This window comes from Thermobia domestica, chromosome 1 (assembly GCF_964235325.1).
Source record: "Thermobia domestica chromosome 1, izTheDome1.hap1.1, whole genome shotgun sequence".
NCBI lineage: Eukaryota > Metazoa > Arthropoda > Insecta > Zygentoma > Lepismatidae > Thermobia > Thermobia domestica.
Window position 1 is genome coordinate 127,924,925 of NC_137454.1, and position 26,138 is coordinate 127,951,062.

General features: G+C 36.3%; 2 protein-coding genes across 8 annotated transcripts in view; one reads left to right on the plus strand and one right to left on the minus strand.

Moving 5' to 3' along the window:
- Window positions 1-3,969: 3,969 nt before the first annotated feature.
- LOC145689062 (uncharacterized) lies at window positions 3,970-18,955 on the minus strand. Of its 2 annotated transcripts, XM_081763192.1 has the most exons (4): window positions 18,487-18,941; window positions 14,230-14,368; window positions 7,471-7,611; window positions 3,970-4,631 (listed from the first exon to the last, which is right to left on the minus strand). In XM_081763192.1, the coding sequence occupies exons 1-4, from the start codon at window positions 18,612-18,614 to the stop codon at window positions 3,990-3,992; spliced, it is 1,050 nt and encodes a 349-aa protein (XP_081619318.1). In that variant the 5' UTR covers window positions 18,615-18,941; the 3' UTR covers window positions 3,970-3,989. The 2 variants fall into 2 exon arrangements, with proteins under 2 accessions (XP_081619318.1, XP_081619323.1); XM_081763197.1 differs by lacking the exon at window positions 7,471-7,611 and having other exon boundaries at window positions 18,487-18,955.
- A 1,112-nt stretch (window positions 18,956-20,067) lies between these two features.
- LOC145689078 (uncharacterized) overlaps window positions 20,068-26,138 on the plus strand; it is a 112,584-nt gene continuing 106,513 nt past the window's right edge. For 2 of the 6 annotated variants that reach the window (XR_014132099.1, XM_081763225.1), the window contains exon 1: window positions 20,068-20,143. The gene's annotated coding sequence lies outside the window, so the exon portion shown is untranslated. The remainder of the gene's footprint in view (window positions 20,144-26,138) is intronic. The other 4 variants (XR_014132100.1, XM_081763208.1, XM_081763231.1 and 1 more) reach the window with 3 other exon arrangements.

The following is a 26,138-nucleotide window of genomic DNA, read 5'->3' on the forward strand; positions in this document are numbered from 1 at the left end:
TGACGGGTTATTCTTAACCACTACCAAATATGGGATAGGTTTGTGAAGAAAGTGTCATGCAGATATGGGCGATAAGTCCAGTGGCTGAAAAAATATGTTATCATTGCTCCGTTTGGTTTTGTGCGTTTTCAGCCTTTTCTCTAAACAGTCTTCGATGCCATACCATAAATAACATCTAAAGGTAGTCATTGCCTCGTGATACAATTTTGGGAAAAAGTTCGATTTTTCTTTTTGAGTGTGATTCTGCCATCAGTACGCCATTTGCAGAATCAAATTTTTAAAAAGCTTAGTACAGGGATGTTATATCTAACCAGCACTTTACTCTTTTAACTTAAGCTAACCTAAACCGCATGTAATGTAAAAGGAGCAAAATACTTAGTGAAAATTCGAAGGGGGTTGTTACAAAATCAATTGACCGGTTTTCTAAATGATTTAATATACCGGTAATCTATTAAATTCCAAATGCTTGCAGAAAGTTAGGAAAGATATGCTAATATTATAGCTATTTATGCGTAGGTCTGAACTACAACAGTACGCAGTTTCGCTTTCATTTGTTTTCATAGTTTCAGTCATTTGTTTTGGACTGCCACCTATCAACAAGTATATAAAACCTGATTCAATACCTCTATAATCGTGTAAAAGTTGTTTCACGACCATTCGAGACTCTCGTTCAAGTGTCTTGAACAATACTCCTTTGAACGTGTAAATTTGAGGTATTGAATGGTCTTGTTCAAACTTTCTTGGATAGTCTACAAGAAGCATTAGAGGCAAAAAGAAGTAAGTCAACAAGATCTGACTTATTCCTTTCAGCTTTTAAACAACTGTAATTTCTAGATGGCGCTTTCATACACAAGTATATCTGACATAACTTTTTGCACATTCTAGTCACGTCAGTTCTCAGTGGAAGGTGTCCAGCCGTTTTACTCGTGGATATAAAATACCTGAAATGGTTAAAGCGAAATCTGATAACAACGAAAGTGTGGATCAAGATGATAATAGTGAAGATATTAATTTGCCAAAAAATATTCAGTCATCAGATGAAGAATCGTTAGTTGATTCGGAAAAGTCATGCAATCCTTCGACCGAACCAAGCACAGATGAAGATGAAAGTGTACGTTATACGGTTAGAAGAAGGTTGTTCCAAGATGTTAATAGAAAAGGTCAACAACGCCAGAAGGAACTCGACAGGTAACAACCACGTGAAGTTCAGACTAGTTAAGAAGGTGAATCTTCAGCTGTTGTGCCAAAACTTGCTGCAGAAATACAAGTGTATACCGAAACAGAGATAACGGAGATAAGTTGCGAATCCAGAACAGTGGCGTAGGAACAGGGCGAAAGAAGCACGATTAAAGGGCGAGATGTTTGAGGATTTCAGCGGTAAGAATCCAGTTGTGGTGCTAGCCAAGGAAATAAAGGGCACGTGTAAAAAAAGTGTTTATCTACTACTTCATAAAGAATTTTGGTCATGCAGTAATTGGGACCAAAAAAGGCAGTTTATTAGTTCGTGTGTTGTTGAAACCCCGAAGGAAAGCAAGCGTCCAAGAACTGGCGAAAAACAAACAGACATGAGCCGTACTTACAGTTTTTGATTGAAGGAAGGAAGGCGCAAGTACGTAAGCAGTTCTTTATTAATATACTATGTATTTCAAACAAGTTCATAGAAAATGTAATGCTGGAAAGGCGAGCCTCATCAGGCGAAGCAATTCCCCAAGATGGTAGAGAAGATCATATAACGGTACCTACAAACAAAGTTAGTAAACAAAGCATCCTTATTGTAAAAGAACACATTAAAATCTTCCCATCTTTTCAGAGCCACCACATCAAAAACAAAAATCAGAAGCTTGACCATCAATTGTACACTGAAATGTGCAAATGAACTAAATCTGGTCCCAGTAAAGGAACCAATTTATCGTCGAGTATTCAATTAAGATTTCAATATCGCTTTCAAATTCCCCTCCAAGGATTCTTGTGATGAATTTAGTGTCAAACTGAAAAGCTGTATAGAAGATGACAAACCTGTTGTGGAGGAACAGTACAAGAAGCAAGGATGTTATAAAATAGAGGATCTGCCCATACAACAAAATATTGAAGCCACACGTCACAGCTTCGCCACACCTACTCTGCCCACTCCGAGCCACTAAGATCTCAATGTTCCGAGCCAGCAATCATGTCGGAAACGAGAGTAGCCAATCAGACGTGCCGGCTCAGACGATGCTCGGTTGATTTTTGGCTTCACTGAGTTCATAAGATGAAGATACGTATGGGTAGATCCTCTATTTTATAACATCCTTCACAGGAAGCACGTTGATAAAGCAGATCTTCGTTACAAGTTGAAATCTACGGACAAAGATAGATCCAGTGAAAACAAGTTTAATCGTACTCTGCTTTTGGATTTACAAAAGTGTCTATCAACGCCAAAACTTAACAACTCCATAAGTTTTTATAAACGGAAGCTCTGGATATTCAACTACACAGTTTTTGATGCAACAGACGTAAAATGCCATTGTGTTGTTTGGGATGAAAGTATTGGTGGTCGAGGTGGAGTTGACATTGCTTCAGCATTGCTTTCTGTTATTCAGGAACTTCTTCACAACGCGAAAAGTATAATCTTATGGTCAGACTAATGTACTGCTGAAAACAAGAACTTTTCACTTATCTTGTTGCACATATGGAACATTGCACAACGTCCGCAGTCAGAAGTTATCGATCACAAATATTTACTGAAGGGACATACACATAGTGAAGTTGATGGTTTTCATGTCATTATTGAGAAGGACAGCAGAAGAACTTACCAAACGATTACTATATGTCAAGACTGGGCAAATTTCATTGCCACTAACAAAAAAATTTGTGTCCACACAACTGTTGAGCCAGTTGTTGAATTTCAGCTCCCTTGCACAAACTGGAGGACAGTTAATAAACCGCAAGACATCATAGTGCAGAAGCTGTGAGAATCAGTGAGGCTGTGTGGATTTGTGTCAGCAGAGATTTTCCATTTTGTTACCGATACAAGAATTCATTTGCAGATGATTTCATTACAGTGAACGTTCAGAGCAATCGCCGATCGAACATTATCTTACCCACAACCACTGGCGTAAATCCCGGGGAATTGAGGGGGACATATCCCCTCGAATCTTGGAACTGGGGAGACTGTCTCCCCAATAATAGGTAGGGAGGATTTATATTTTTTTCTGAATATATAAAAATCACTTCGAGGTGATCAGTCTCATCGTCAGGGGAAAATGGGTGAACCATTTGAAATGAGTTTTTGAACACAATTGGCACTACGGCCTACGTGGATATTTATAATTTCACTTTGATTGAAATACCTATTTTACGAGAGAAAGGGATTCAAATTTTAACAAACAATGCCACAAACGTATTCGGCTTGCGAAGAAACGGAAGCAAGGGCTAAAGTATGGGGTGTCTGGCAACTAAATCTCTAGCTAGCCGAAGGCTAGTCTTCAAAATACTGATTTCACAGTTACAAAATCCATGACCAAGACTTCAAGGAAAGCTAGGGCAACTTAATGGGCCTGCATTAATCGACATCTGCAGTGGAACTACCCGTGGTGTTTTTGAAATAAGCCACATGGTTTTCGAGGAAAAGTAACGATTCATTTTTAAATTGTTACGATTTTTTATGGATTATTATAAATTAAAAATTAACTCCTGCAAAATTTAATTGAGTAAATTAAAAATTAACATTTTTAACGGATTAATTTAATCGTTAATTTTTAATGGATTATTACAAGTCTCCATATATGGTATGTACAATTATGTCAGTTCCATCAAAATCAGCTAACAAATGAAGACGTTACTGTAGTATTTTAAAATATAAAGTGACTGACCACCCTTACATAACAGATTTCTGCGATTCTTCGCTGTTTTATCAACAACTTTTGATCTAAAATCGTTATAAAGTTTCTGTAACTGAGGACATATACGCTGAAATGTAAATAAACGAAATTATGTATTTTTGAAGATTTTCATTTATTAGAAACAAGCAAATCACCATTCGACAAATCAGCTCTTTTACAGAGCAAATTTATTATGGTGTCTAATTTTTCTTCTTGTTTTCTTTCGATTTGTTCCAACCTCTGCTCAACTTTTGAAAGTATATTAAACTCAATCTGTCTACAACGTTCATCTATATATTGTTTTAAATTGTCTATCACAACAGAATCTGAAATACTAGCGTCAGTATTAGTGCATACAGTTCCAACGCTTGCACTTTTACAACTAACATTTTGGACTTCCTTGGTTTTCACACTAGCGCCATGGAACGATTTGCTGTAATTGGCAAGGAATTCAGAAAAGCATTTAGAAACATTCTTTGCACTGTTCTCTAAAGGCTGACACTGACTTATGCAATCTGCTTCTAACATTTTCAAGACAAGCTGAGGATCAGGAATTTTAGATGAAGTTTTGCCTCCATTCACAAATGATTCATACATTTGAACAAACTTTTTGCACTTTTCCGCTTTCTCCGATATTGGTTGTCCGGAGTCTTTTAGAATTCTGTTTACATGGCTGAAGTTAATATTAGTTTGAGTGTGCACTTGTGTTATGTCTACACGTACACAAATTCCATATAACCACATCTCGTCTTTAGACTTCAACCGCGCGAACTGCGAAAGAGAAATAAACATGAGTTAAACAGAGAATGTTAGAAAAAATTGTAAGTATTAGCACATATGAATGAGTATTAGATGAATGTGAATATCTGCAATAAATATCTCAGCTTCATTGATTTTACACTTATCATTACTATAGATAAAAAAAAAAAAAAAAAAAACATTTTATCAGTCTAATTTCATTAACTTTCTTTTTCAAACATTTTATATTTATTTTAAAGTTATAGCTTCTAGAAGAATATGTCATCAAAATCATTCCACATAATTATTTATCATACATTATTCATTTGACAAGCATATCAATATATCTAGAAGTTATGTTAGGGATATTCAAGAAATTCGTACCATTATCTGTTAGCACAAATATCTTAAGTTTTAGTTTTTGATAGAATTATTATTTACTAACAATTTTTATAAAGTGTAAGAAATAAAAGGCATATCCATAACCTTAGCCACTATTTTAAATGCTAACTTAAGCATCCAGTACAAAAATGGAAGCAACGACACGCAATATTTTCTTATTGAATCAATGAGGAATATTTCCAATCTATCTGGTTGTCTGAAACGTACTGAGCCTTTGGAGATCAAAACTGAGAATACATTTACAGTGATTTGAAAATAACATGGAACTACATATGCGCCATTTTGTTCGATGACATACTGCTACTTTCCTGGAAACACCATACTCCCGTCTGTAGTTTCTGTTAAAAAAAAAAAAAAAAAAAGTGACACGCGATTTTTACATATTTCTTTTCGAACTAACTTAACAATACTCAGAGAGTTCTGCAGAGACCGAAACAAATGACAGTTTGATGTTGCCCATAGGCGTGCGCAACGTGGGTGCCTTGCCACCCCCATTAGACAAAGTTTTTTTTTTTTTTAAATGTAGAATTATTACAAACTGAGAAGAGATTACGTGTAAATTATTTCCCGTCTGCATGTGTATCATGCGTCGCCAACGCAGCGTCGGGTGCAATGACGCTATCTTTTTCTTAAGGGGGGGGGGGAGGACGACATTCCATATGGTGGTACTTTAGATCTGGCACCCACATTCCCAATGTCCTGCGCACGCTAGTGATGTTGCCAGGTTAAGCTATATGGTGGATGCATTAAAATTCCCAGCAAAATTCTTTCTTTTCCTGAAGAGTAGTTAGAAATATATGCGGTCTGGCGTTGTCAACGTACCGGTAGTATTAACATCTTTTCTGTTGACGAGTTCCGGCCTCTTCTCTTGAATTATTAGGTGCACTCATGCTAATTGCCAACAGCACAGGTCCGAGTATATCGTTCTATCCAGGGTGCAAAATCATAACAGTTGCAGTGGGGCAAGGGAGATGAAGTGTAAAAATAGTTCACTCATTAATTAGCTTTATGTGAAATATATATTAATTAGTCGTATGTGTGAATTGCTGTAATTAATTTGCAAGCTTCTGACAATGCCAACGTTTTATCACTTCCCCAGTAAGGTTTTAGTGAGGCATAATTTCCCCTCATCACCCCAAGGATTTCGCACCCTGGGTCATGATGCAAGGTGCTCTTCCAATCTGGCATGGAAAATAGACTTTCTTATTAATTTTAAAGGAGATATTTAAAACAATCTTAAATTTAAAAGTATCTTATTTTTTTTATTTGGATGAAAAATTATTATGTACCCCTAAAAGGGGACACTATATATATATATATATATATAAAATAATTCTGTGTATTTCATTAATACCAATGTAAAGGTATTCTTTTCTGGTAAAAGTGAGAAGCATCAAAAGTTAGAAAGAATCAGTACGTTTTTCATACCATCATATTCAATCTAATGGCCCTGTTGATGAATAATTGCGCGACATTCTTCCATTGGACGAGGCTTCTATTTAGCACAGCCTGATAAAGTTTAGCCCACTCGTTCTTGCATATTTTTTAGTTTCTAAAATGTTGTGACTTGATGTTTTGTAATGTTCCATTTAATAAATCAAAAGTACAAAAGTGTGTATACAGTATTACTATTATTATTATTATTATTATTATTATCACTCCCACCTACTACTACTACTACTAGTATTATTAATAAAGACGAGATAGAATACTATTTTTACTTTTAAACACACAGAAAAGAAGCTGATAGTCGTAAGCGAATTTTAATACTTGAAGCATCGGAACTTTCTACCTAGAAGCACCAAGCGGTTTTCTGGGCTGCTTATGGAATTTATCGGTTATTAATAACGAATCGTGTTAAATTTCAAACTATCCATTCGCCTTCACTCACATACTATTCTTAAAATAAAACTCCATGACCAGTACTAATCACATTCATTTTCTTGATACTAAAAAGATGTTCCTAGGTTCTTCAGGCTGAAACTCTCTACTTTCCGCATCATTATTATAACCTCTCGTTTGTTGTTTTCTTCTTTTTGTTTTAACAACCTCTTATGATTATGCTTCGAGGCTAAAGGAAACGGTGTTGATAATGAATAAAGTAATGGAATGAAGAAAATGAGAGGAAACAGGAGAACCCTGAGAAAACCCATACACATGGCGTTTGTCCACGACAATGCTACTCTGCGAGAGCTTAGGTGGAGCCAGAAACCCCAAGCATGAGAGGTAATTACTCTACCACAGAGCTACTGTGGCTCTTTAAACTCCTCGTAAATACATCGAACTGGTAATGTGGACAATCAGCGATGAATTAAAAAAAAAAGAAGTAACTGAAAGTGGAAAAAATATATAACTATATAACTGGCAGTGGTTTAAAAGTCGCTTGGTGCTTCTAGTGTTAAAAATTTAGGCTATGGGAAAGAGAGGTGAACAAGATAGACAGTAGGGAAAATCCTTCACTTCAAGTTACCTTTAAAGCACATTCTGGAGAAGGCGGAGACAGTGAAATATTTGCAGAATACACAGCCATGCCCTCCCATTCGTCTACAAATTCAGCTTGCACAGTACATAAATACTCGCCGTATTTACCATAAACTTCAATTATTCTGGCCTGTTGAGAATAAATTTATAAAAATTCAAAGCATTAATTACTACAAATTTGAGTTCGATGGAAGTAGTGTGGGTATGCTCTACGTGGGAATTAGTAAGGAAGAGCTAGTGACAAGTCTCTAAATACCAATGTTTGCAATACTTGAGATATTTAACATAGGGAATGGCTGCTCAACTACAATTTACTCTATAACTTTTGCTTCTGGCTATGAACCTACTCGCACCAATATCATTACATCTTAAAAACAGTTAACTGTACAAGAACCTTGACTCAAAGTTATAAGTATTGTAAATGATAATTATGAAAAATATTAACAGAAGTTTGTATTAAGTGTTATAGTTAGCTAGTTTAAAATAAGATATATTATGTTCAGGGAAGGAATGCACCAAATTAGGGATAAACTGAACAATGGAATGAAATTTTTAAAATGAACACATTCCTCCAGACTTATTTAAAAATTAAATTATCTAATTAATGTCCAAGGATTACATCCTCGCTGCAGGAGGCAGATAGTGAACGCAATCTCTCATTCCACATCGTTACTTGCGTTTATTATCTGTTCCCTAGCCAGGACATAATCGTCGGACATTAAATAGATGATTTTATTTTTAAATATGTTTGGAAAAAGTCTTCATTTTCAGAATTCCATTTTGGTGTTTCCTCTGTCTCTAATTTGACGTGTTCCTTACAAGCATTATCTACCTTCGTGGAAAAGAACGAAAAACCTAAAGATACGGTATTTACAGATTCACATAGGCTGGGATCGTACCAGAAAACCTTGAACAGGAGGCGAGCTCTATAGCACTCCAGTACCAGGATTCCAGCACAATTATTATATAGTTAAGCTTACAGTTAACATAATGTATTGTCACTAGTGAAACATTAGATTATTGTATTGAAACTGTATATGTTACATGACAATGTTCAACTATAACCTTGCGAGTACAAATCCACTGTTACTGTCACTCATGTTTATTACTAATACATATACTGCGATCTGAAAGTCTACGTCTCATGATTGAACAGAATTTACATATCAAAATTATTTCTGTTAGTGATGCTGAATAATGTGTCAGCGCCTAGCAGTACTGGGTCTGGTCTGTGCTCAGATGAGTGCACTACTGGGACTCTCCACATGACACTTGTTGGTAAGATAATTAGTGTAGTGATTGGTCGGAAATGGTTTGAAGTATAGGAACATGCTCGACCGGAGGCGAAGTACATATTCTGTGTATAATATACTGAGTATGGAACCAAGTATAATTTATAGAAGCAGTTATCTATTGTTCAATAATAATCAAATGTGGAGCCGTATTTAGCATTATAAAATGTGGTTGAAGAGTTACGAGTAAAACCTGAATTGGAATCAAGAAGCTCAGGAGAATTGGTATTTGGCTATTTGTGTTAAGTAATTCCAGCTCATAATTACTAGTTTTCCATAAAGATAGTACAGCCATGCTTACATTCATCCAAAACAAGAAAACAACAGTACTAGCACCAGAGCGTTCATCCATCGTCGAGGAGATAACTGAAAGGCTAAATATACGACTTAGGTCAGAAAGTCCACCATTAACTGAAAGAGGAAGCAGATTTGCTGATTACACATCCTCGTCTCGAAGGTGGCAATGCCGAAGTTGAATGGAATCCTTTACTCTTACGACTATTGTGCAACGGAGTTCAATATAATTACACGCAGAATAATGTATTTCTAATAAGTTTGACAAGCAAGTGGACAATCTTGCTAATAAAACTTTTCAGAGAATATTACAGGATGTTGATTTAATAGAGATGCCTCGATAATAATACAATCAGTTTTGTAGTCTTTGTTGTGGATTTGAACAGTGATTGATTCTTCCCACTCTTGTGGCAATTCGAGATGACAAGAATGAGCTTGTGCACCTTGTTTTACATTTTTCCCCAGCAGCTACAATAAACACATCGAGTATTTCGTCTATACCCAGAGATCCTGTTCGTCTTTAATTTGTTGATAGCGATTTCTATTTCTGCTCAGTTAGGCTCTTGGTATATATGGTTTTGTCGTATACATTTCACTTTCTAAACGAACATTATTTTCTTGGTTGTATGTGGAGCGAACTGTCAAAGAAATCTTTTCATCCATTGAAAGACTATCCGTATATGCAAGAACTGCTCCGTTCGTTTTCTTTAATATATAAACGTGAGGTTGATAGCCTTTCTTAAATTTGTTGATGCTTCATATATATCCCGAATATATATATTTGTTTTGCTGTTATCTTCAAGTTCAACAATTTTAGCTTTCAAAACATCACGTTTCTTTGTTCTAAAGTTTTGGAAATTTCCCGCCTGATGTCGACGTAACTTTGTGTTGCCACATCGCTCGTATTTGTAGCCAAGGCAGTTTTGCCAGTTTTATCTTCTTTGATAGTTTAGTGTATTCTGGTCAAGTCATAGTTTGTTCCTACGTATTTTCCCATATCCCAGTTTCTCTTTTCTGAATTTTTAACACAATCCCTAATTTTAACGCAAGTATCCTCAACACGAGTGTATTTCGAACCAAGAACGTATTTGACACTGCAATCTGGTATCTCTCGCCTGCTTCTCCTTTTGCAGATGATGATTAATTCAATTTTTTTCAATGATAATCTCTTGCTTATAATCGCTACTATCAGGCAATGGTCAGTATCACAGTTAGCTTCTCAAAACGACCGAATATCAATTATGCTAGACTGTCTTCTTCTATATACTAAAACATGATCAATTTGATTATATGCTTTCCTATGTGGTGAAATCCAGTTATATTTATGTATATATCACGTTGTAGGAATTTTGTACTCTTCAAGGTAAGATTTTTGGATAATGTAACGTTCGCGGGTCTAACTCCATTGTTATTACTTTCTTTATGGAGACTTTCGTTTCCCTATAATCAGTATGAAAATACCTTATCATCCTACCTTTGCATTGAAATCCCTTAATAGAATTTTTATATGGTATCGCGGGAATTGGTCAAATACGCTTTCTACTTCTCCATAAAACTGTTTTATATCGTCATCCTTATATTCTGTAGGGGTATGTATATTTAGAACAATACTATCATACCACTGACCCTTAAGAGTTATACAGGAAAGTCTACTAACAAATTCAACATGTTTAGTTGCTGATACCATTCATTTGTGAACGAAAAACTGTTTCTAGTAGGTGTCTTTTATTTTCTTCCCCGTAGAAAAACGTAAAATTTCCGGCCCGCACCATTTCCTTTCCTTCTCATCTAAGTTTCTGAATTTCTATTAGGACCATCCTATATTTCTCTAGCTCATTCGTACGGATTTTAATGCATCTGCTCTACAAAAACTCTATATTCCACGTTCTAAATCTGCCACTTTACTTTGCTAAGAACGTGCCAAGTTATCAACTCTGAGCCGGGCTTCTGTGAATGTTTCTGAACAAGTACATTTTTTGCAGAATGGAGGTTGTTAACCTCACACCAAACTCTCAAGGTGGTAGACCACCCCTTGTAATCTGTTCACGACTGCTTATTCAATACCTTCGGAGCTAACCTCTATATCTAGAGGTCTTCTCCTCTATCCGCAACCCAAGGACGCATCATACCAGTGAAAATAAAATGCCTGGTTTATCAAAATAGATTGCAACCACACATACTTTTACATTGCTCAGCTATAGACTAGATTCCGTCGCGTAATAAGTCTGGAGTATGCGATGCGAAGAAATCTTCAACTGCACTTGCACCCCATGATCATCAGGGAAGGTATCTCTCAAGAAGTCGGTAGGAGAGATACCGAGAAAATATATGGGTGAGGAATGGTCTCACACTGCAACTCATGGACAGCCTGCGTCCTTCTTTGCGTGACAGCGTTGTTATGAAACATAGGCAGTTACGTTTGTTGCACATTGCTGGATACTTGTTGTGTATTTCAAGGAGTTCAGCACTATAACGACATGTGTTGATGGTTTCATTTCGCTTCAGAATGACACGATTGTTCACTCCCACCACAGATCGCTTTATCATCAACATCTCCTGTGGGTGATTATGTGGTTTAGTGAGCCTTCCTGGTCTTTAAACACAATCCAACCACTGTCTTGACCGCTTACGACTTTCATAACAGATCCAGTTTTCATCTGAAGCGACAATCAGATTCAGGTAACTTTTTCCGTTCTTCCTTACACCCAGAGGACTGCATACCTTTAGGCGACGACTCTGGCCGGTGTCAGCTCATATGCCAGCAATGAGACCAAGTTTTTCACCTTACCGATTGCAGGGATCATATGACGATGATATGATGTATGCCTAACTCGTCTGCAATGGCACGAAAACTTTTCCGAAGTCTGCTTGCACGGTGTTCTTGAGGAGTTCATCGGAACATAATGTTGATTGGTGTCCACGTGGCTCATTTTGCAATGCTGTGTCACCGGAACCAACAGCAAATGGTGCGTTTATTTCCCATACCTTGCCCAAAGGCACCGTTAATACCTTTCGCGGCTTCCTGTGCAGAATGTCTCAGTCTGAATTCGTAAAGGAAAAATCACTTGTAATTTTGTGTTCTATATATTGCAATTTTATACGACCCTGCTCAACGACGTACTGCCTTCTAACTATCTGGGTACTCCAGCCTATTTGTTGTACGTGTACTGTGCTTGTAACGTTAGACGCATGATCTTAGTCCATCAGTGTTGTGCTGCTAAGGTGAGTTTATCACCAGAAGTTTCATTCGCACCAACTTAATACGTGTAAATTTTGATAAAGATATAGAGTAGCACAAAACCTATTTACCAAATTTAATTTTAAAGAAGAACTCAATGAAAAGACTCAAGTTCTTATTAAAATGTCTGATACTACGTACTTACATTACACGATAATTTATTATTTATATTGCAGGATGTTCAATATGTTTTCCCTCAACTTCAACGATTTTACATACTCTTGTCTCAAAATTTCGCATCACTGTAAAAAACATTAGTTGAAATGGCAAAAATTTTACGTTTTATATCTGACTTCATGTTCACAAAAGCTACAAGAATGCATAAATGTCATGATGTAGAAACCACCAGGTGCACATATCGTCAGATAAACATGATAACATTTCACCGTTATTGCTGAAATACATCTATTTAAAATTGTTAGTAGTTTTTGTGACTATCCTGTGACTACGTATATATATATATCGCAAGAATTCACAAATTTTCAGCATAATGTCAAGTGAGTAGCACCAAACACTCAAGTCAATACAAAATATGCAATTTCTATTCTTATTACTTATAAAGTGTTCTTAAAACCCCATTGAATATGGAAATAAGCTGAAAAGTGAAATCATAGTTTAAAATAGTGGGTGAGATGGCAACATTCTGACTCTGGCGTCTCATCAACAAGGAACGAATTCATTATAAGGTGATGCAAACTTAGAAAAGGCGAAATATGTCCTTAGTTTGGTTCGCGTATTTAAATCGTGTGTTCCAGTAAATACAGATTTTTACGAAGTTAGCGAAAGAGAGCTTCGAATGAGTTTGCCATACTCAATGTTTGAATTTGAAAGGATAGTCCACGGTAAATGTGTAGAGAGCAATTTTTAAGGAACACTTCTTCTTCGAGGAAGCCACTGTCACTGGAAATGCGTACTTACAAATATTTCAAACCTCAGAATTCAATATATGAGGCATATATGATGCAGTTTACTTCGATAAAGTGGGAAATCTCCCATTTCGCTCTGTAGGTAAAGACTACATCGACACGAGCAATTCGAATAGATGGATTGGCCGAAATAAACTCAGTGTTTGACCCGTAAAGTCTATAAATTTTATGCTTTGCGAGATGTCGCTTGCGAAAGGTAGTTAAAACAAAACAGTGTGCTGAAAAATCTTTAACTTGTGTAATTAAAAAGAGAAAACTCCCAGGTTGTTCACATCAGTTCAAACTACGATTGTCACTATGCAATTTTTGGAATCTAAATGGCAGTAAGAGTGTTCGAACGTCAATAGAGCATAGATAAGAGGTCTATGTTTCAACAGCTATATACTGTCGACAAAATTGTAAAGGTTTGTTGATGCGACTCCCTGTTTGGAATCTCCAGTTCACTGGTGTCCCTCCTATTGTTTGCTTCGGAACATTAGGAGTAACCTAACCCCAAGCCTCTAGTCTGCTTCGGGTCTTTTGGCTTTTCCTTTCACCTGGCTTAGCCTGCTTCGGGGCTCTGTCGGGAATCCTACACCCAATTGCTTAGCCTGCTATTGGGCTCTGTAATCACAAACCCCCTCACTACTTGCCACGGAGCTTTGGGGAATCCTTCGCCACTCTGCCTAGCCTGCTACGGGGCTTTGTAGAGATCCTGTCTGCGACCTCTCGGTCAAAGACTACCTGTTTCTAACCTCACAAGTACAGAGAAAATATCTTTGTATTATTTTTATAAAATACTGTTAATTAGTGAAATTCTATAATAAAAGCCGGTAGTGGGAGTCGATTCGGGTCACTCTTTTTATTACCTCGCTCTACCTACATCCTATATGGGACAGAGTTTTACAATATTAAGGATAGTCTGACCCCTTCTAAGTTTAATGACTCAAAGTTGATGTCAATCAAAATTTGGTCAAGAAACGATTACCAATATTCTCAACATTAATCACATCACCTACCTCGGAGACAACAGACAGAGAGGTAATATAAATTCCTTTGGGATTCTGCACTTGGATATCTAAACAACAAGGAGTCGCTGAGTGATTAGTCAGTTGCGTGCATGTTTCCACACTTACTACATCCTCTAAACATTTTTCACTGAAAAAAATCAAAACTACAATCATTATGAAGACATATTAAACGCAAAAGTTGTTGTTTCAGAAGTATTTTGAAATTCTAAAACACGATAAGAGACAACTTTAATTCACAAATTGAACACAATATACTACTTAAGGTTGGTTTAAAGGGACAAGTTTTGCCGATAGATGGCACTACAGTCTTCGTATCTCTCCTATATATTTTTTACCTTTCACGAAAATTCACGATTTCTCTTACAAATTTCAAACTAGAGACTTCAAATTTTTAGAAAAGGAACTTCATAATCTATCGAAAGCAATAATCCGTGCTGATTTTTTATTTAGAATTTTGTTCATTGTTGAAATTGCTTGATTGTTGAAATGGTTATCTAAATCTTTAACAATGGAACTGTTACAACAATAAAGAAAATTCTAAATAAAAAACCGGCACGGATTGTTCCCTTTGATAGGTTATGAAGTTCCTTCTCTAAAAATTTGAACTTGAAATTTGTAAAAGGAATTGTAAATTTTCGTGAAACATAAAAAACACATGGGAGAGATACAAAGATTGTAGTGACATCTATCGGCAAAACTTGTCCCTTTACACTAACCTTAATAATAAAATATTAATTCTGAACTCTTAGTGCCAGTTTCTAAGAAAATTGTAGAATTAAGAACCTGATTTGAAATCAGCAGTTTATATATATAATTAGAAAAGTGATTTAAAATGTATATATGTTACCAGTTAGTACCGGAGCTGGTGACAGTGTAAGCTTGTTACAAAAATCTTAATTTCATTACCTGAAAATGGATGCTGACGTTTAGAGGGTATAAAATAGGGAGTAATTACTAATAACTTATTCTGTTTTATTGAAAATCCAAGCCCTGATAAGCCTTTAGATTATGGGCGCAGTACTAAGATATGTTCTTTCTTTACTATTCCTGTCTCAACATTTTTGGAAATTTCCGTAGCTTTTTACCGCTCTGAAATCGACATTGTCTATTTTTCTGTGAAGGCATCACAGGAAAGCAGATGAATCATTTGAAATGAATTTTGGAACACACTACCTAATCTCAAGCTGGATTCTTCATGTTGTAGGCGGCACTATATATGGAGGCGGAAGGAAGTATTTGGTGGAGAGATACACTTGTTACGATGTATGGAAAAGGCAGTGTGGAAATGTGAGTAAATGACAAGATCGTGATACATCGTCAGGGTGGAAAAAATCATGATTATATGAAGAAATTTCTCCTCGTATAATGCAAGTCGCGAACTGACGAAAATACATTAGGAATTAGTATTAAATGTTAATTATGTCATTTAAGTGAAAGTATTGGGATTGAATTTTGAATTAATTCCCAATCGTTAACCTATTTCAATCCCAAACAATGTTTCTTAAGCACTAAGGAAAAGTACAGCAACGTTTATCAACATGACACTTTTTTTTTCACGAAAGTTCTATTTGGCAGGAGCATATATATATATCTATAATCGGAACTAGGACGAGATATATAAAAATTTTGCCTCAAGTTACAAAATATAAAAAAAAAAAATTTCGGGGAGGGCATCGGACCCCTCTAAAAACACCCCTATTATGTGGTAACAAACAAACAGATGCGCACACAAAAGAATTTTCGTCCGAAATGTCCATGGTGATTTCCTCGTTGGAATAGTTAAAGATTTAAAAGACCTACGTCACAAAGAGGAGAAGGCAAAATTTTCCAGTTACGCGTTGAAAACGGGATTTTTCCTAATCATTCTCTGCGTGATACTCTTTTTCATACTGTGCTGTACATACATTTGAGTCTCAATGTATTATGATTATTATCTTTCATAATCGAAATAAAAGAACAGACGTTGGGTTTTACTTATTTTCACTTTAAATTAATTTATTTCGGAAAATGATTTAAATCAACTATTTTTATTTAAAAAATCACGCGATTTAAATCTTGAGTTATATCGTGATTTAAATCAATCTACCCTGCATATCGTGTTTGAGTTTTATCGAGTTATATGAAAATAGGGAGTGTAAGTTGTTGAAAATGTGTGAAAGGCCTGGTTTACTAAACAGGCGAACAGTTCATCGTAAGTGTGGAAATGAATTGAAACTACAGAAAGACGAATATCTAACCAAACCTGATGGAATATAACCTAATTTAGTACATTGTGGTACTTCTTTGCATGACATTTAGTATCTCCCCCAAAGCTCTGCAACACATAAGTCATGCACTTTATGACATACAAAGCGTTCTTCCACTATCCCCGTTTATGCGTAAACCCACCGCCAATGACGTGCCTGCTCCCTACGGAAGCACCCCTCTCGCTAAGGCTCGGGCCCCTGCTTCGCTCCAATCTTGATTCGGTTAGATAGCATTCGTGCTTTTTTTTTTTTGTGGCTATCTAGCACAAGTTGGTTCGTGTTTTATGCACTACGGTAGTTTTTATGCCATGTGTCCAAACTCTAATTCGAACAATAATCACTACCAAGTGAGCCACGGTCACAATTTAGTATTTTGGAGGGAGAAACTAAATAATATTCCTTTTTTCTCGATTTTCGTGTGGCTCGGCGATACAACAGTAATGCCCCTATGCCAAATCGGAGCTGTTACTTCAGCCGCTATTGCTTATAACGCGAGAGAGTGTCAATTGAGATTTCTTCTTCCTATGACATGAGTGAAGCAGATTATAATCCACAGGTTTCTCTTTCGTCAATCTCTAACCTGTTTCGAAATTGGACCTCATATTGGCCGCTCTCGCATCTTGCGCGGGAGGATGTCATTTGAGGTTATCTTGTTTCTATTTATATAAATGAAATTCTCTAATGTTATTAGCGTTTAACGAAAAAAAAAAAAAAAAAAAAATCCAAAGATCAGACATACAAATCGATATATTTCTCTGAACAGAACGGACTAATATATATCGCTGTAAAAGCTCAGAGTAGTTTTTGAGGAAACTCTGCAAAACACATTATTTCATAAATCTAAAAACTGATGCTGAATGAAAAGTATGCCATCTATTAGGGTGATATTGACACTCAATTATATATGACACTATGACAGTGTACGTACAACAGCTTTGTGTTTCTCCGATCACAGAGGACCATTAACAGGACCTTAACATTATTTTGTTATATCTTGATTTCTTCTAACAGATTAGGATAACCATGTTAAAAATGCGGGTTCACTCGAGCAGACGGCTCTATCAAATAGAAGATTTATAAGCAAAATAATCATTTTTCGTGAATAAATGAGAGTGCGAATATAAGTGATTACACACCGAACTGAATACTGAGTGATCGTGGAAGTATTGTATGTGTAAGTGTGCTCTTCCACTATTCTTATTTATGCGTATACACTCGTCGCTGACGCGCCTACTTCCTATGGACGCACCAATTCCTGACGCATGGGACACTGCTGCTGCGTTTTCCCCCTGACTTTGTTAGAGAGAATTCCTTGTTTTTAGAGACCATTTAGCATAAACTGGTTCGTGCTTTATTGACTGGAGTTTTCATGCTATACCTATATACTGTCTTTATACTGAGATCTCCTGCAGTCAATCTGCAAATAGCAAAGGAGCTCTTCATTTAGTGCATGCTCTGCTAAAAGAAATACAACCTGGAAATGTAAGAAATGTGTCAAAATTTGGTAGAACGGTCTGCTCGAGTAATGCCGAAAATTCGGTGATGGCCGCTTTCGATATACCACGAAATGCAATAGCTCACATAAAGTATGATTGTTAAACGGGTTATAGTTAAGGAGCCGTACTTCCCATTTAGGGAAGGACGAGAAACGCCATACTTTCAGGAATTATTCATTGACTATCTAGGATGTTAAAAAGTAGATAATAGACTGAGTTCTTGCCCTTGTACTTAGGGTGTTTAGGTAGTGCAACAGTAAGATGTATCCTCGTGCACGGGAGATGAGAAGTAGCTGTTCTTAACTATTACCGTTAAACGTTGTTAAGTATTGATTTTTAACAAAAAGGCACTGTGTATGTAATGAATACTTGCACTCATATTCTCCATCTGGACTAATTACTAATACATAAGTAAACTACTTAAAGTCTTGATTTTCATTGTATTAATTATCGATTTAATTTTTGTTAATTTATTTTATTGATAAATGTTAATAGTAAGTTACCTGGAAAGATTTGTTAACGTTTGAGTTGACACAGACACCGCATCGATTATGCTCTTACTATTTGACACGGTCCACGACGATTTCAGTTTTAAGGATATTCCCTCAGATTCCTTAAGGGCTTCACACATTTTAAAACTCTACACAATCTTTTTCATCTGATACCATGAATTTATTTATTGCCTATAATCAAAGCAAAAATTAACACTACGATTTCCATTGCGCTCCTGCGATGTTCATTTGTATTTCGTCTGTAGAATTCACCAACCTACACTGCGTAGAGTACTGAATGAAACAGCTAGGTGAGAAAGATTTCCCCTAAGTTTATCTCAAAATTCCTTTAAACTTGAAAATGATACGTCTACGAACTATTTCTGGAACGGTTCTTGCAAAATTTACGGGTCGCAAAGAAACGCTAAAAAATACTATTACTAATTATAATTACTAATAATTATAACTAAAGCTAATGCCGACAACCACACTATTAAACCCAAACTTTTGGCGCTTTGACGCAAAAAGGTGAAGGAATGAGTTACGCTTGGGCCTTATGCAGAGTCGTTCTGAAGCGTAATTAGTGCTATACTAAAGTGTTCTACTAACATATGTTTCCTGCAGTAGTCAGGCTTTTAATATTACGCTAATCATACTTCAAAACGACTCTGCATAAGGTTTACTGGCACTGCAATACATACCTTCACAAGATTTATGATCGCAACACAAATATTTAAGTAATAATTATGGATGACGAGACTGTCCGCCTTATGCAGAATTGTTTTGACGTATGATTCGAATCATTCTATAGGTCGGAATACCGCAGAAATCATGGGCCTTGTGCAGAATCGTTCTGACGGGTGATTAGTGACATACTAAAGTGTTCTACTAACATATGTTTCCTGCAATAATCAATCCTTTAGTATGACTCTAATCGTATGTCAAAACGATTCTGCATAACACCCCATATGTTAATCGATCTCTTTAGTATGCTACTAATCACATTTCAGAACAACTCTGCATAAGGTCTTGTGAATCTATTACTGTGGCTATGAAGTTCATTCCTTAACAACCTTCGAAAATTTTACGGAACGAAATGCAAAATAGCTATGCTTTAGAAACATTTAGTAGTGATGCTGAGCTTTCGGTCGGAAATGAGAATTTGCGCATCGCTATAGAATAGGCAAGGTAAGTGCAAATTCAAAATTATGTAGTGGTAAAAGTCGATCTGAAAAGGTACGGGTCGGTACGTAGCGGCGTGACGTCTCGCCGTCCCTTTGGCAATCTTTGCCCATTGTAATTTTGTAGAAACTGGGGGACTCCGTACATATATTTTGGAGGTCGGGGGACAACATCCCCCTGTGTTCCTTTTCACTTTTACCCCTACTTTGATGTCAACTTGCCTAAAGTAATCAAGTTGCGCTGTGTACCACTCTAAGGAGTTTTATGTACCAGGTTTGTAAAATTCTGATTACAGTTACGTAACGAAAAGATTTGAAATATGTCATTTGTAATTCCTGTGCCGATTATTACCAACTAAAACGCAATGATAGATCATAACAATGTTGACGTTGGAGCGGAAAGAGTCCAGATTTAATGCATCATTTAGGTGTTTTCTGAAGGGAAGTTTTGGCAACATTGCACAAAAAGAAGGAGTTGTATATTGGTGGTGAGTACGCCAAATATTAATTTTATACGTGATATTTTGAAGAAAGAGCAGTTATTGTGTCTTTAAAAAAGGAGTGTGAATACGCTTCATACTTTAAACTTAATTAGATTCTGAAGTTTCCAAAATAATAGCAAAAGCAGTCAGCCACGTTGGCTGCTATATCCACCCCCTTAACTCTTAGTTTACATCAACAATAATATTGAATTTTCATTAAAAAAGTATTCTTTACGCTGGTAAAGATTTTCTGTATTTTCGATTTTAAAAGAGAGTGTGCAAGTGGTCGAACAAAAATCGAAGTCCAATCAAAATATTACAACTCTGTAGTGTGTAATAATTGTAAGTTCAGAGATTAGGGAAGAGGAATAACCATGGTACTGATTAAAAATGACCTTCGTGAATGCAGTAATTTCACATTTAATATGAGTGAATGCATATTAAAGAGGAGTGACTTCATTTTAGCGCCGTTGATTGATTTGTGATTTCAGGGCTGTTACATAATAAATGTCGGGGAACGAGCCACAAAAAGATGTTGCCAGTGTTCAAATATCAACTGGTGCTGATGTAGTTGAGACGCACCAAATTTTTGAAAATTTACGGGTGAAATTAAATACTTTATATGAAAAGATGGGGTATGTTTAGTACAAGGGGTCCAGAAGCACGTAAAAATCACAAAATTTACAGGAGAAATGAGTGATGCAAGTACTTAGACGTAACATAACGTAACCAAATCTAACCTAACCTAATATAAACTAACGTAAGCTATCCTGAACTAACCTAAACTAACGTAATATTAGTAGAAATAAGCGAAATTCTATCATTTTCTGCCAAATTATGCGGGACTCCTACACTAATGTAACATAAACTAAACTAACTTAACGTAACCTAAACTAGTCTAACCTAACTTAAACTAACCCACCGTACGCTAAACTAACCGAAGGTGAACAGAAATTACCAAAATTGTAACATTTTTTAGAGAAAAGAGCTGGACCCCTTCTGCTAAACATAGGCCGAAAAGATATAACAATCATAAGGAACATATTTCTGCAGGTGACAAAATTATATACAAAGTAATACAGCTGTATTTCAGGTTTACAAGTGTAGGATTACTAGTGTAAAATCATTACAAGTGCTTTACGGTGGATAAAATAAGTAAGTGCATTTGAAAGATGATTCTCTTAGATGTTTTTTTTTCCGACTGCGGTGTATTGCACAGTGTAGACCTACAGAAACTGTATTTTCTATTTAAAAGTAAAACGTTACTAGTGTAAAGCCCAGAGAAGTGCTTTGAAACTTGCATATTTGCAAAAATCCTCTTCTTTTTCACTATCCTCGCTTACGCGTATTCCCACTTTCACTGACGCGCCTTCTCCCTTCGGACGTACTACCGCGCCCGACCACCAGCTTCGCCTTACTCTGACCCGGTTAGATAGCGTTCTTGGTTTTTCGTGGCAACCTAGCACAGTTTGGTTTGTGCTTTTGCACGGCAAGAGTTTATTTAGGTCATTTCATTCAATTGAATCATTCAATGAACTGATTCATAAAGAACCTGTTCGTTAAATATCACGAGGAACCAGTTCCTTACGAATCGAATCGGTTAGGAATTATAGTGGTTCCGACTGTAATGATTCTACTATTATTAACAACATTTCACATTTCAAGTATTACTACATATAGAACTAAACGAACTTCGTATCGTATCACTTCTAAATGTAACAAAACTTAAAATACATTACGTATTACGTAATAGATAAAACTAGAGCACCATACTTTTATATTTTTTTTAAAAAAAAAAGCACGGGGGCAAGTCCCCCAACCCCCTCTTAAAGGAAAAATAAATTATATACATGAGGGGAGCACGCCCTCCTAACCCTTTTTTTAACCTCATTATAGTTTAAAAAACGGCAAATAACGTGCAGTGAAAATTTCACAAAACTATATACCAGTACTTGAAATGAAACAACAGCAAACAAAACCAAATAACTATTTTACAACTAAGGACAAAATAACTTCATAAATAAAAAGTATTTTTGCCCAATGCTATAACCAGAACATCACCGGTAAGACCAACATGCCGAACTACAGCCTCAAAACAAACTTCTCTGCAGAAGTTGAGACAATTAGAAACTGTTCTTCTGCTTAACAAAGAGCCAAATGAACATTCATGAATAATATTCTCATAATTTGTAACTCCTGACACGAACATGTAACACAGTAAATGAATCTGACGTACTTCCAACGTAGATCCACTAATAAAGCTGCCAGTTTGCAAAGACAACTAACTGCTTGAGGTAAGAAGAACACTGACGGTTATAACAAAGTACACTTAACCGATTATGCCGAACTGTGTTCAATACCCTCTGCTCCTTTTCACAGACACTACAAAACCTTTTAAGGTTTAATACTCTCACATTGAAACAAAAGCTATAAGCATCAACATTCCGCAAATTAATGTTGTTAGCTTTAAAAATTTAGATTTCCTAAGACTTTATCAAAAGAAACCTCTATACAATTTGACATGACACAAAGATAACATTAATGCGAACGAAGAACCCGCACAACAAACCACCTCGAGAACCTCTATGGCATTTTACATTGCGCGAACACCGCACTATCAGCAACGAACCACCCACTTAACAAACCACGTGAAGCATTGAAGACTGTTACACAAGATGAAGTCACACCATATCCATAATTCTCCGTTCAAACAAAAAGGCATCAAGAGCACAACATCACGTACTACATGACTTCCTACTAGCAATCAAGTTAGCGAAACAGGTAAGCTCTCAAAACCGAAATCAAAAGATCAAATTACTGAATCGAAGAACCGAAAAAATGAATGAAATGGCCAAAGGAGACTTGCCGTTTTGCGGTGTAGTTCTTGTGCCATACATCCGGAAACCGTATTTGTACGCAAATCGGAAAAGAATTGTAATTTTTTAACAATTATCTCTTGTTGCCCACTTGAATTTTATCTGTACCGAGTGAAATATTTTCATATCGCCCAGCGCACTATTTCAAGTGATGCGCCAAAACTACACCTGCACGTGTCAACTTGTGGTTATAGTACCGGTATTCGAATAGATTCTACACGTGAGCCATACCTGACCTTTGCACAGGGCTCCAAGGTGTTACGATAACACTAGGTAAACGTGATTGTTTTCAACAAAGATAACATTATAACACACTACTACATTAAAAAAGAAAAAAAAGGAACCTTCGTAAGTAATAAAGACAGCAATGCAGTAATGGAATAATATAATTTTAAGTTTAAAAATGTAATGGCATTTATTCCGGAATTGGTCGTCCGCCTAATTCTCGATAAAAAAGCGTATTATAACAGCTACGAAAATTTAGAAAATCATCGATTTTTAGAACCGCTTTAAAAGGGTATACTAGAGTAGGGTCAGATTAGGTTAGTGTTAGGAAAGTTTGGACCCATTTTGTTAAAACTTAATAGTATGTAATTCATATCTCTGCGCAAGGATACCAACTGGAGTGTCTCTGTACACCTGCAGCTATGTTCATAATACAAATGCTCTTTACTTTCCCATAATCCAACCATGTGGTAAACTTGGTGCGCGGAAAAATTGGCAACCGGAAGAAATGGCAGGAAGGAAAAACAATATGCAAGCATGTAACATATACACGTAAGAAAACATTCTCATAAGGCATTTAGCGGGCTGTCCTTTCTGAAGTACCTGTGTGGTTTATTGCAATGACACTTTAATTTCAGTTATATGTAATAATGGTCCCGATAGGAGAAATAGCTATAACGGTTGCTTATGCATTGCTTCAACGGCTGTATGTGACTTTGAAGTAGCAGTTTACAACACAGTTTGAAATAAGCTTGGACATGATGTTTGTATACAAGGATGTTTCTTCCATCTATGACAAAGTACTTATCGTAAAATTCAAGAATTGGGTTTGTCAGGATTTTATAAAATATGTAGAGTTTTCTATATTCTGCAGCCAAACTGATTCACTGGCGTTTCTTCCATGTGAAGATGTATTGCAGGGAATAGAATGCTTAGAACAGATAGCTTCTCCAGAAGCAGAAGAGTTCATTAATTATTTTGATTCAATATATGTTTTTTTTTTTTTTTTTTTTTTTATATATAGAGGGGATTAGAAGTGTAAGAAACTCAGGGTAACACGCATTCTGTTACGGGTTCCTCCCCAAAATTGGAATGTGCATCACTTACTCTTGGAGAGAACCCACGGTACATAATTTACGCGAGGCTTGGAACAATAAGTTTTCCCGACTTACTGGGTATAACCATCCAACATATGGAAGTTGGTTGGATGCCTGCCAACAGGACTGTGCGGCAGTGGAGACAGTGATCCTGGAGTATGAAAGGGGCCAACAAAGCGAGTGTATATTGATTTGCAGAACAGGCTGAGGAATTTGTGTTTAGATTACATTGACGGAAAAAAATCTCTTGAAGACTTCTTACGTACAGTCACTCACAATTTGAGATTTTAAACATGATAGAGTACAAGATGGTTATTACTGTTGCGTGTACGAGTAATTTATGAGGCTATAGTAGAACGAAGCTAACTGTGGATTTGCATTATACGAAATTAGATAACACAAAGTTATATAGGCCCTAATAATATAGTTATTGTTGTTGCATATAAGTTATTCTGCATATAGTATTGCGAATTTGACTACGTGATTTGCGTTATAAAGATAATAACATATTGTGGTTACTATTGTTTCACATGTATAATACTATAACATCGATCCAGGAATAATAGAAAATGAAATAAAAGAAGTACCAGAATATTCGTTTGACAAGTTGTGTAGTATAGTCAATTTATTTTTCGAACGTGTGTTTGGTGAACTGCTCGTGGCATCGTGCATCAGGAACTGCTACAGTTGATCAGAGCATCAATGTAACTAGGTGCACTGTGAGCAGTTGAGCCGTGTTCAAGAAAAACTCAAAACTGGGGCCAGCACTTCTGAATCACTAAGGGTCCTCCTGTTACAGGACAATGCTAAGCTCCACATAGACCCTGGGTGAAAAACACTATTGCATCCACCATACCCCCGGACATTGCACAGTCCCACTATCACCTGTTCCATTGCACAGTCCCACTATCACCTGTTCCATTACTTGGTCAATCACCTTAGAGGACGCTAGTTCAGATCCCTAGTAGAGGTGCAGAATGCACTTGATACCTTCTTCGCTTCACGGCCCACCAAACTCTACCGCGATGGAATCCATGGCCTTCCAGAACGTTCGCAGGTCATCGATGCTAATGGGGGCTGTTTTTGGTAATATAGGCCTATATATAAAATAGTTAATGGCAAATTGTTCATTATTCTCTCTTGAAGGCAGTTTTGAAATCTGGTTCCTGCTCTATTTCGTTCAGTGCCATTGTAGTACATAAATCGAGGGACTTGTAACAAATCAGCCCTTGTCGAAACAAGATTTTTTTTTTCAGAAAAATGAATAGGAAGCTGCATGTTTGTACATGCTTTAGAAGGTATCAGAGACATATATAAAGAAACAAATTTGCAGGGTTTCTCATAGTGTGTACTAGAGAAAGCTCCCTTTTTATTTTGCAAAGAAATTTTGTGTTTTGGCAAGGATTATTTTCCGGAAAGCCCTCAATTAATATTAAAAATGGGTATTTTTATTTAGATTATAGACAGACTTAATCAAGGATTATATACCAGCAGGCAGACAAGATTATATATATATATATATCTTCATCAGCTGCTGATATCTACCGCTTGTGGGAAGTAACTCGTGGGCCGCGCCGTGATCAGTTTCGCACACACAGAATAAAGTCGCTTATAACTCAGGCACAGTTAATCCTACACTTATATAAGTATACATTTTCTGAAAGAGCATAAAATGACGAAAAACTTTTATAGGAAACATTTTTCCGAATTCGATCTTATAAAAAATCTGTGGCAAAAAAAGTGACGTCACGCGCAACCAATACTGAGTAAAAATGAAAATAGCAAGAAAACCATTATATTTAG

Coding starts and splice junctions, on each gene's coding strand:
- LOC145689062 (XM_081763192.1), bottom strand. CDS start 18,614: ATGTGTGAAGCCCTTAAGGAATCTGAGGGAATATCCTTAAAACTGAAA. Junction 7,612..14,229: donor CTCTGTCTGTTGTCTCCGAG/GTAGGTGATGTG, acceptor TATTCTCAACAG/GCCAGAATAATTGAAGTTTA. Junction 4,632..7,470: donor CTCCAGAATGTGCTTTAAAG/GTAACTTGAAGT, acceptor TCTCTTTCGCAG/TTCGCGCGGTTGAAGTCTAA.